The sequence below is a fragment of the Apteryx mantelli genome, chromosome 2, assembly GCF_036417845.1.
Source record: "Apteryx mantelli isolate bAptMan1 chromosome 2, bAptMan1.hap1, whole genome shotgun sequence".
NCBI lineage: Eukaryota > Metazoa > Chordata > Aves > Apterygiformes > Apterygidae > Apteryx > Apteryx mantelli.
The window spans coordinates 87,816,760-87,829,396 of record NC_089979.1 but is presented as its reverse complement, the minus strand read 5'-3'; the positions used below and the strand labels follow the sequence as shown (position 1 = coordinate 87,829,396).

Here is a 12,637-nt window from a genome sequence, read left to right as displayed (position 1 = left end):
ACCTAGCTTGTCCGTGAGCATAAGACCCTCTCATAGTAGTCTCTAACTTTGTTAGAGTCAGTCCCAAGAGCCAGAAGATGAAGCCTGACATATGCAAGTCAGGAATATCCTCAGTGCTAGAAATCCATACCATAATTTCAAGTTCAGGTATACAGCATGGCCAAGTTGTGAGCGTAATAAAGGAGCTGATGTCTTAACATTCACGTTGCTTGAGTCACATAGCTGAGACTAGATCTCTTACTGCTACCTTTGAAGATAAAGCCCTTAATAACACAGAGTAAACCCTCTAGAATAAATTCTGATGGGAGCTAGATGCAGCTATGGATACACAATGGTATTAAGCCTGCCCTGCCTGGGAAAAGGAGGATGAGAAAGGAGGTATTCATTCAGCAATCCAACTTTAGTTTAAGATTTTGGGTGTAAAGACAGCCTAGCCTATCTTTCTTTAAAATTTTCTCTGCTTCAGTTTCCCTTCACTCAAATCTGTAACAGATTTGGCGTACCTAGTAAAGACGACTCTTCTCACTAGGACAGAGAAATTCCTTTTTAAGGTATTAGTCACTTAGATATGACAAAGCATCTTATAAATCACATCCTGCATTACTATTCAAATTGACTTCTCAGTAAAAAGAGCAGCAAAAAAAATTCCAATGCAGCAGAACTTAAAAACAAAACACAACGAAACCCACAACACAGAGAAACTCAAACAACAAAAATGCACAGCATGGACTTCCATTTTTAAATTACCACTTTTCTAAGAGTTTTGTATAAACAAAAATCCTTTAAAGTGTTACCATGCCAACAGTACTACTATTTCTGAACTTCCTTCATAGGGAGAGTGTATTATTTTAAAACATCAGAATCAACATAGTGCTAACTGACAAAGTTCTTAAAAGTCATCCCCCACCCCCCAGTGATACTTGTGCACATACCATTCACAGTGGAGGAAGAAAACTTACATAAAAGGCATGCCAAACAAAGCAACTATTGGGGAGTCCAGAGCAATCCTGAAATGTGGAAGTGCATTGGACTAACCAGCTGCCTTCATGATGAGTAGACAAGCAAATATATAGCAATATTCCTGTGACATACCCTTGTAGTGTTCAGCAAATTACAGCTAAGTGGCTTCCTGAGCTAACCTACACTTTTGCATGTAATTGCTCATCTTACACAAAGGTCAGAAGAACTGGACAATTTCACAGAAGCTTTTAGCATCTACAGCACCAGGACCAACACTAGCATTGGGTTCCTGAGCTCTGTAGTAAGTTCTCTACACCTGTCTGTAACAGTTCACAAACTAGTCTTCCTGCTCTAGTGGGACACCGTGCCTTTGGCAGGAAGGACACCTCCTTCTAGCTGGTATGTCTCAGGTTATTTTCCTTCAGCAAGCTTGTATGAAACACCAATACTCACTGGGAAAAGCAAAAGCTGACATCAATAGTAACTTCAGAGTTTTAATCAGCGGATCTTTACTAAATCATCAGAAGTTTAGAGTGACATACGCCTAAATGTTATGGTAATCTTGAACAGTTCTTAGCTCATAAAAATTCATGAAATTCAACACAAATAACACACTATGTTATTAATGCAGTCCTGAGCTGGGGCATTAAGAAATTAAGGTCAATTTCACAGCATAAAATTAATCCTGGAGTTAGGCTTTCTGTCAGTTTGTTTCATCAAACAATTAACACTTAACCTTCTCTGTTCTCAAATTTTCACTTCAATAGTACCAGTTAGAAGTCCAACACACCCCATTAATGTGTGTGGCACCACAACTGAATACCTTCAATACATTTCCCTTCAGGCTCCTAGATCTAGGATCTTCTCTTGGCCTCAATCATTTTGCAGAATTGGAAACTGAAGTTATTCAGAGACAGTGTCACTTGTCCTAGAGAATCCTGTTGCACAAAGATGGACAGCAAGAATATGCATGCATCCTTATTCACAGCAGTGGCTACTTTGCCACATATTCCATCATATTCCACTTAAGATATTTTAAAGTAGGCCAACTATCATTTCACTGGAAGAAACAAGCTCCCTGCAAGGTATCTTCTCATAGACAGGAAGGCACAGCAGCATACACACCACCATTTGTTAAGTACCAAGTCCATTTTAATAACAGAACCCTCAAACCAGAAACTATCAAATCCTCCTCCACAAAACCAGTTGCATACAGCTCTCTGGAGTACTCAAAATCTGACTTGCATCCGGAAATGCATCTGCTTTGTAGCATTGTTACTCATTCCCATCTTGAGCATCCACTTTGACTTCATCCTCTGCAGGTACTGCATATCACGCTGCTGAGCAGAGGCTGCCCCTTCAGGGAGAGAGAGGGAAGAAAAAGAGGGATAAATATTTGTAGATAAGCAGTTTTGTAAATAAGTAGCAATCCTATACTGTTAAATCAGCAGTTCCCAATATATTTTACTCCCCATACTGGCACAGTCTTACTTTTCTCTTGGGATAAAGCAGCTTTCTTTATGAATGCCCACAACTATGGTTAAAGGCAGAAATTTTTTTGCATTCCTGTGCGATTCATTTATTTCAAAAAATGGATATAGATCACACCACTGTTCCCAAACTGAAAGAGTATTCAAACAGTCAAAGAATGGCTTATGTTATATATTTAAATAGCAAGAGTAGTGGTTTTGACAGGCAGAGAAAAGAGTATTACCCTGAAAACAACAAATCTTAGTAAGTTGCCAAATATAACAAATTTGCCTGTTAATGAATTGAAAGGCTTGCAAAGAAGCTGAAATGGATTTTAGGCATGAACAACTTCCTACAACTTATTTTGCTTGGATATCAGGAATGGAAGAGACTTGAATGAAAGACAAACAACTGCACAAAACCCCACAAACATGAAAAATTCAAACTATTTAATTGTACAGCGATGCCACTATAGAACATCCTTCTCTACGAAAAGCTCAATTTTTCACTTACCTGTCTGGCTTGTCCAGCCCAAAGCTCTATACTGCTGCAAAACCCGGCCTACTGCTTTCTTATTTTTTGCGACGGACACTGTTCTTGACAAACCAAACCGTTGCTTGTAGTACCGCATTAAAGAACGATGACCAACTCTTGCACCTGTTCGGAGGAGAGGACATTTTAATATGCATAATGAAGCAGTTTAAGTACAGTAATCAAGCACATTGCAAAAGAGCTGCGGGAAGTCCCAATGATGAAAAATGTTTTTAAAAGGCCCAAAACCTTAAAAACTTAAGGAGTTCAATGAACAATGTAATTACTGTAGCAGCTGCTGTATTGCACTTTATCTTGAGAGGGGGAAAAAAACAAAAAAAAACAAAAAAAAAAAAAAAAGGAAGAGAGCTGTTCTTCAAGAGGCCCTTAGCTAACAAACAGGCAGTTATCAGAAATGAAACATTCAATTAAGGTAATGAGCAGAAAAGTGATGCTGTTTCAAGCAACCAAAGGCATTTGTGATAATCAGGAAAATCTCCTTTAATGGCACGGTTGACAGCACTTTTCAGAATGAAAGCGCGGGGGCTCCTTCAACCAGAAACACTAAAAGAAAAATTATGCGTAAGAAAAATGATGGGTGTTTGGAAACATACACCACCTTACAGTGCTACATGCTATACAAGGCAAGCATAAGGTTGTTTAAGGAAAACAATTTTATCAAATCAGTTACCAGTGTACCAGCCACCTCAGTGCAAAAACCTATACTGGATAGCCTAAGTCATATTCACTCCAAGTTGTACTAAATTAAAATATGCAAACTCTTTGAGTATGCCACGTGAATCATGTATTAACGAAGAGGAAAAGTAGGCAAAGGAACCCCCTGTCCCAAACCACATTAATGCCGAAAAAGTACAATTTAGAAAGAAAGATCTTAGGGAATTTTAAGTGTTTGAACTACCTGAATAAGTATTTTCAGTAAAACAATAGACATGCCTTCAAACCTTACAGTTAAAATAACAGAATATAAGGGCAAAACCCAAAGACAATTAGATAAAAAACTACTTGCTCCCTTGCCAAAGGAAAACACTTACCACGATGACCTATGCTTCAGCTGACAGCTGCAGCTATGAGAAAAATATATCTCTTAACACAGATCCTAACCTTACCTGAAGGAAGGATCAGCTCCATGGTGTCATCATCATATTCCAACTCTCTTTCTGCTGGGAGCTCTCCAGACATCTCCACATCTTCCCCTTCCTTGTGATCAGGGTAACTGCTCCTGTGGAGGAGCAGCAGTAACAGCTTTACACATGGTGAGCAGGCACAGCTATCCAGACCCATTACACAAAGGAACAACCGTGCACAGCTACAGCAAGCCATGAGCACTGGTCACATTTCACCTGTCTGGGTTTGAGAGGTCTTCCCAGTAATGTCCTCACCTGAACAGAGGCTGACAATGAAGGATCACCTTTCTTCCATCTGTTTCCATAACCCAGTACACTTCTGCTGCTGTATATTTAACAGCTATTCATGGTGAAAGCCATTACCCTATAACCCACCAGCTCTGCACAGCTTACTGAACAAGCACTTCAAGAATGCTCCAGAAAGCTCCGCTATACCTTTTGTCACCATAACAGAGCTATTTCTGAGCAAAATGAACACAGCTTAAAGTATTAGGACAACTTATGCAAAGTTCAACAAGAGGCCTCTGAATTGTAACAGTCCTGTTAACTCCTACTATTTAAAAAATAAAAATAAAAAAAATCCACAGTGGATACTAAATCAAGGGTCTGCCCAAAAGGCAAAGATATTTATACCCTTTTATAATCCTTGTTCATGCATTGAAATCTAGACTCAATAGCAACAAAGTTTTTTTTTTTTTTTAAAAGGACTTCACAGTGTATTTTCATGTAGGACTAGTACTAGTGATTAGAGAAGAGGAGCACCAATCATGAAGTTATGCTTATCTAGAAAAGCTGCAAACCAACCAGGCAAAATAAGCATCAGAATCAGAAACAGGACTACATTTTAAAAATCATAGAGATTTAAATTTAATGTTCAACTGTCCTTCTGTCTGCTCCACCAAAAGAAAAGTGTCCTTACCTAAAGTCATAGAAGTCTGCAAACTCCAGGGCAGCATCTCCATCTGTAAAGAGTTTGCAATGGCTTGTGTCATTCATGTGAGCTTGTACCGCTTCCGTAGAGTAGAAGGATTTACCCTTTTCATTGCACCAGAGGCAGATTTTCCCAACACCAACTTTCTCTCCTGCGGAAAAAATTGACACTTTTATTGGACTGAATAGAGCTTTCCTAATCAATAACTAACATTTTTGTGATGTCGGCTTCCCAAGTTGCAGGCAGAGAGACTAAGGAAGAGTCTTTAGCCCTTCACTTCCAGAAAAGCCCTGCTGTCTCCACAGCTTGACCATATGGCTTCATCAAGACCAAAGTCTGGGCGTTTAAAAGACAGTTCATATGACAAGCTGTGGATCATTATATATTTTCTATAAGAAATTTCATACTTCCAAAACAGTTTTATATCTGATGTGTAAATTATTTTACTGTCATTATTTGTAGTCTTTAAGGAAGACACTTTTTTTTTCTAGCTTTTAGCTCTGTCTCATCAGTATTATAAACTGATGATGCAAACACTTATGATTCATTAGTAGAGACTCAAAACCTCCCCCAGAATAAGCTAGTTCATGCGCATACTTTAGCAATTGAGTTTTGGCCTAAATTCCATGCCAGCTAAACCACTTTCTCAACATTAAAACCAAGCGAGACCTACAGGGTGTGTGATCGCATGTTTGCCCAGTGGGGGCTTCTCACTCTCCCAAGAAAACCTATGGTACTGAGCACAATCAAAATACTGAGCTAGACAGCCCTCAGGTCTTACATTGGAAGTGAATACACTTTAAGTGACAATAAGCAATACCATTATATAATTATCCTGGTTAAAACTAGAGGGGATTTAGAAGCATACCTAAGTACTTAATTAGGCCTCTGAGATCGACAAGGTACTCTATGTCTGGAATGAAGAAACTGTGAGTTTTTGTCATATGGGCCACATTCTTCATGAGAGATCTTGAATGGTGGGGACAGAACAAGCAGTCCGTGACTGGTATGACCCCAATGGCAGGAGGGCTTTCAGCTGCTGTCTGCTCCTCTTCCCCCACACTTTCCATCTCTTCCTCAGAGCCATTGTCTTCATCAGAGTCCATATCTTCCCAGCCTTTTAGTGGAAGTTTAAGACACATTTATTTACACAATTACTTCTTCCAAGCAAAACAAGTCCCAGTTAAGTTAAAAAAAAAAAAGGGGGGGGGGGCATCTTCCTATTCATACAGCTAAGTGTCACACAGTCATTCCCAGGTGCAAGAATATACAACAGCTAGTAAAACACTTTTCTAAGATACACAACAAAGTTCACTATTGCTCATTAAGAAGTTGGCAGATCTGATGTTTTTCCTTCATTTTCTCAACTATGAACACTTGGTTCATAGAACGCCTTGATTTGCCACAGCACAAGAGTGCATGTGGCTCATTAAAAACAACACAGTTCTGTCAGAATCATGAAAATTTTCATTTCCAGCAGTGAAGGGAAACATTCTTATTCACACAAAGATATCTTTAACAGTGGAGAAAAAACAAAGCTGGCTCTTACAATTATCCAAGATATGCAAATAATTTTATATATTTGCAAGATTACTGCAGTGTTCAGTGCAGAGTATAAGCAACACAGGATTCTCCACAGGTCCTGATAACAGCCTTCAGACTTCATCAGGAAGGGCTCTACCTCCACAGAGAAATGCTATTTTTTAACATCTCCATTTTGGCCTTCTGTAAGTGCACAAAACCAGTGCCACATACGACATATTTAAAACTAACAGCAGCAGATTACATTTCATCTACATCATTAATTAGCTGCTAGAGGCACTATTAGTTAACTATCAATTGTAAAAACAGACAGATGAACCAACAATCTGATAATACTGCTAGAGGGCTCTGCAAATCTTTTTTAAGGCAACCAGATTTGGGGAAGTGACTGTTTCCCAGGACACTATTTCTGCTGATCCCCTTCCAACTGCCATGCGCACATAGCATTTGAGAACAGGGAACAAGGCACTTTCCAATGTTGTAAGCTGCTAATTGGAGAACTTTGCTACAGGATATAGCTTTATAGCTTTAAAAGCCTGAAACTGAATTAACAGGACTTGTAGGAAACATTCCTGGGCAAACATTTACAAGATAAATTAACATTCAGGAACCTACTGAGATTTAGCATTACAACTTATGACTAATACAGTAATACAAAACAGGTGCAAGTTGCCTCCTTCCTTAGATGCTGAGGTCCATGTTCAGAGGTATACATTTCTTCTCTTGTAGAAGAACAGTCCTAATCTCTAAAGATTCTCCAGAAATTGTAACTGAAATCTCACCAGCAAAGAACTGCTGTGATGGATGTAAGTAATGAAGTTAGCATAGCATGTTACCACTTTAAACTGCAGCAAGGGAACAGGAATGAATAATCAACCCAATCAACTGTTCTAATAGACACACTTGTGAGCTGCACTGTAAGCTAGAGCACTGAAAGTGTCCAGGTTAAATATAATCCTCTTCTGGGAATTCTGAAGCTCCAATTATTTCAGTGGTAGAGTTTCCAACAAAGGGCTGTAACTACACAAATGAGGGTGAAGCGGCTGGAACAAGTGTTTGCGGTGGGAATTCATAAACCAATTTTACTATAGATGCTGACATGCTGAGAGGCTACACTACACAGCATCAGGGTAAGGAGCAAACTTCCTCTGCTCTTGATGGCAGAGTAAACAAAAGAAAACAAACAAAAAAGAAAAACCACTTCCACTTCCTTCCAAAAGATCAGTGAAATGAATTATGAGACAACAGTAAGTGATCATGCTTGGATTTTTATTTCATCTATTTTTCAGAAGCATTTTTAGGGTAATCTTCTGTGTAAGGCTTCCTTAGAGAAAATTTTGCCCGCAATTTTACAGGGGAAGCAGTGCTTGTATTAAAAATAGCATTTATAATCAACACTCGCATGCACTAGTATCTTGCAGAACTAGCTGTTTCAACAGGGTAACAACACTCTAAAAACCTTGATTGAAAGCAGGGGTCTACATTAAAGGCCTTTTTTAAACTAAAAACTTAACCAATAGCAAGAGCTTTTGGGGACAAAAATGGTATACTAATAAAGTGACAGGAGGCTTGTCTGCATTGATCACTGCAGTAATCTTGCAAGTATATAAAGGTATACTAATACAACAATAAAGGCTTTTAAACAAAACTAATTACTACATAGCCTAACCCAACCTCTCTGCTGTCCGTGTGTTTACTGCTTTACCTTCTTCCCTATCCTCTTCTTCTTCTGCTTGTTGTTTGGCCAGCTTCTTTGCTTGCTGTTCAAACCACTGTAGCCTCGGAGGTTTTTCAGATCGCCGTCTACTCTGTGATAAACTGGTGCTTTCCACAGAAACTGGAGAGCTGCTTGCATTACTAGGAGGTAAAGGTAACTTCTTTGGAGATGAAGATGGTTGAGCTCTGATGGCTTGTTGAATAGCTGTGTTCATTGCATCTTTATTTACACTCTCTGGGGCCAGCCCCTTCTCCAGGTTCTTTTCATTTAATATTTTCACCTTCTTGCTGACAGCTTGAACAGCTTTCTTCTCCAGCTCCAGGTGTTTCTTGGACTTCAAGTGATTCTCATAGGCATTGAAAGTAGAGAATCTCTTGCTGCAAACAGTGCAATAAGTGGCAGTGACTTTGTTCTGCTCCTCTGCTACGGCTCTCTGTGCTAGGACTCTCTCCTGAAAATTCTCAGCCGTGACAGGAGGCATGTCAGCAACCTTACGTTTTAGGTTATACCTATGCCAGTCAGTTTTGTAATGGGCACGCTGAATATCAGCATCCTTGAAAGCCATACGGCAAGTGATACAGGTGTAGGTTGCCATTCCTGGAAAGTGGGGGGGGGGGGGGGGGAAGGGGGGGGAGGGGGGAAGGGAGAGAGAATATCATGCTAATAAAGACAAATAACAACCATGAAGAAAAGCAGGCCAGTACAGCATCAGCATATATGTAAGGAGCTTAAGAGATAGGTTCTGGCATGGATTTGTGTATTAAACAATGACATTAACAAACAGCACATTACATACCAGAATGAGCAAGAAAACATAAGGCTCAGTTATAGTTATCAGATATTATTCGCATCGCAGCGGCATCTGAGCAACCCTGCAGTGGACCCAGCACCCACTGCACTTGTCAGCTGTCAGACACAGAACGAGAAAATGGTTCCTGGTCCAAAGGGCAGTACTTAGAAAGCTCTGCACTTTTCACTGAAGATTGGAAACTGAATATTTCTACAAAGCTGTTATTCTACTAACTATAGGCTTTTCAAGAGGCCAATGATTACACCAAAATCAGAGTAAAAAAGGGAAAAGTCACGCCCATTTTCAATTTTCCACAGCCTTATCAGAAGAAAAAAAAAAGCGACTGCATTTAAAAATAAATAACTTTTCAGCCATTTTGGAGAAGTGTTCGTGAGGTCAACAACACATTTTACCCCACAGCACTGTTACTCTGATGAGAGAGTTAGTCATGTCTATACCTAGCCCTTACAGCCACTGCAAACCCCCAGTCTTCTTCATTTCCCAGCCATCCTGACCTGCTGCATTACCAGGGCTACCACAAAACACAGATACAGATGGAAACAACCAGACTTAAGTCAGTGGATAGGTACTTTCCAAAATGACAGGTCCCTGGAAGAGGTGAACTCTTATTTTATTCCCTGTCCTATCTGTAAAAATATAGTGATGGCAAATACACTAGCAGAAAGTAAAGCATATGGTATGTTACTTGAAATACAAAAGGATTTGATACTTTGAATAGATTCTAATCATTTAAGAGAAGAAGGAAAAAAAAAATTCTCTGCCCACTGAGGAATCCCTATTGTTTTCTGGAGTATTTCCTTCCCATCTGCACATTTCCCTATACAAATCTAAGTGAGTATTTACTGCTGTAAATCAACTGATGCAGAACCATGTTTGCAGTCAACATCACAAACCCCTTTCAGAAACCCCTGAGGCAGAAGTCTGATCTATTCCAATATGTTTAGACAGTAGCTACATACTTCACAGAATTGCTTTGGAGTGACCCCCAAAAATCCTTTGTTAGATTAAAAGAATAAGTATGTAACAGTGAGAAAATCTAGAAGCATAAGACCTTTATAACTGACCAGCAGGCAGGGATATATTGTTTACAGTTCAAGCTATATAAAGCAGAAGAGAGCAACTACAACATCACATGCTGTTACACCAGCACTTCCATTATCCACTTTTCTTTTCACCCAACATTTTCACTTACAAAAAAACCCACAAAAACAAAGCACAGCGGTGTTTTGATGTGAGTGGCTCAGAAGGAGGGATTTCATATGTGTTTAGAAGCCTTTAGCCCCAAACACAGCTTCTTCAGAACCAATCTTGCTCTCCCTATGGTCTTAGTTCAGTCGACCTTCGTTAGGAAGACACAATACAGTAAGCGCTAACACAGGCACGCGGTTATTACACGAACCAGAAGTGACAACCCAACTTAGAGTCATTATATCAAAAAAAAAAAAAAAAAAAAAGCCAAGGCGGAAGTCGCAGGTGTCCAGCCTGCTATTAACAGTGCCCCAGCTGTCATCTGTAAGGAAGCGCTGACGCACGAGAAGATACGAGGCAGCGTATCAAAGCTCCGCGCGCCGCCAACGGCGCCCACCGTTACTTCAACGCCCAAACGGCCGCCGGTGCCCCCACGGCGCGGGCCGGCGGAGCTGGGCCGCTCTGGGCAGCCCCCCCCAGGGCAGCCCGGCTCGGCCCCAGCAGCCCCCTCGGAGCTGCCCGTCGCCCCCAGGCCCCGCGCGAGACACGCACCTGCCGCCCGGGTCGGGGGGCTTAAGCCGGACCCGGCCGCGTCCGTGTCGCTGCCCGCGAGGCGCCGCGCAGGAAGGCCTGACCCCGTCCTTCCGGCCACGCGGGCGGGGGCGCGACCCACCCCGCCCCCTGCCACCGCCCGCGCGCGCACGCGCGCGTGCCCCCCCGCGCCGTTGGCCCCGCCCCCCCGCCAGAGCCGCTCGGGCTGGTGGCGAGGGGCCCCGCCCACCTCAGCGGACATGGCGGCGCGCGAGGGCCGGAGAAGCACCTCCCTCCTCCCCCCACCCCAACCTCCCATTTCAGGCTTTTTTAAATTTCTCGGGAGTCGGGAACAAGCAGGAAGGGGGGGGGGGGTTAAGCCCTGCCGGCGGGGCGGCCGCGGGCAGAGACCACAGAGCAGCACCCGAAAATAACACCAAGGAAACCACGGCCGAGGGGAGTCTCAGAGAACTGTCAATGCCGAACTGTATTTTTTAAAAGTTTCTTTCTTTTGAATAAGGCAATTCAAATTCCATCTGTGAAAAATTTTTTAAAATTATCAGTCTGCGGCCGAGAGCTAAGATTAATGTTTATTCAGTATGACCCGACACACTATTAAACAGTGGTTCACATCAGATTAAGAAAAGGACTAAACAAAAGGAGTGGCAAAAACTTGACTGTTTGTTTGTTTTGCTTTTTTTCCTCCTGTTTTGAGAACAAATATACAACTAGATATAATCAAAGATTAAAAACTAACATATTTATTAAATGGTTTTACAAACAATCAGTAATTCCATGTTTATAAAATAGTAATCAGGTTAGGTAAAGTGCTGCAAAATATTTTAAATAAAGACATTTTGTAATTTTCCAGTTTCTGGTTACCTGGATAGATGCTACCTACAGACTGTTACATTGTTTTTCTACCAAGAGCAAACATTTAGACCACAGTGAATTTGTTCTGAATGCTTAGATAAACAGTCTGGAAAAAGTGCAAAATGAACAAAAAGCAAGTAAAACAAGTAATTTTTCATATTTTGAAATCCTATTACTTTGGGTTAAAAAAATTTTCCCCTCCTCTTCCGCCATGTTGAATAATTTTGTTCTAGAACAAACTGAAAGATTGTAAGTAAATGTATATATAGTATATACATATGAAAAAGTTCTCAGTGTTGAAAGCAGGTGATTTTATTCTGGATTTAACACAATTAATGCCACCAATTAAACAATCATTACTCAGTCTATAGGTGTAATCATGCAAGGGGAAATTTTCTGAGTATGAAGGGCTGAGCTACATGCCATAGATCCTGTCCTAGCAAATGTAGTTTTTTGGGGGTACAGATACATGAAGAAGCCATTGTGAGGCAAGGGAAGGTGCATATTAACCACACTACTGAAAAAAATATATATTATATAAATATATATATAATTTATATACCGTATATATTTATATGGTATCTTGAATTTACCACAAGATAAGAGCACGTGTGTATGCAGATATGGTACCCTACAGATCCCACTGCAAGATCATATCCCATATTACCTCATGGTAAGTTGCTCACATATCCCTTCTCCTCGATATACACCTCCATGCTGATTGTACTGGCTCTCACTGAAGATTGTATCAAAGCAAGTTTGCTAAGTAACAAATGCACATTTTAAAGCTATGTATTACCTCATACTTGCCTTTTTTCTTGCCCCTTTACTTAGTTTTGGAAGACGGGAAGGTTACAAGAATGCTTGGTAGGAAAGAAGCTGTGGACCATTGGCAGATTATGTAACAGGAATATTTAAGTAACTGCTGTTTTGTGGCT

At 40.7% G+C, this 12,637-nt stretch overlaps 1 protein-coding gene across 1 annotated transcript; it reads right to left on the bottom strand.

Annotated features, from left to right (window-relative positions):
- Positions 1 to 526: 526 nt before the first annotated feature.
- Positions 527 to 10,936, bottom strand: ZNF622 (zinc finger protein 622). Its single transcript, XM_067290986.1, has 7 exons — positions 10,848 to 10,936; positions 8,285 to 8,893; positions 5,906 to 6,154; positions 5,026 to 5,188; positions 4,089 to 4,201; positions 2,944 to 3,087; positions 527 to 2,317 (listed from the first exon to the last, which is right to left on the bottom strand). The coding sequence occupies exons 2-7, from the start codon at positions 8,889 to 8,891 to the stop codon at positions 2,190 to 2,192; spliced, it is 1,404 nt and encodes a 467-aa protein (XP_067147087.1). The 5' UTR covers positions 8,892 to 8,893; positions 10,848 to 10,936; the 3' UTR covers positions 527 to 2,189.
- Between the last annotated feature and the right edge of the window lie 1,701 nt (positions 10,937 to 12,637).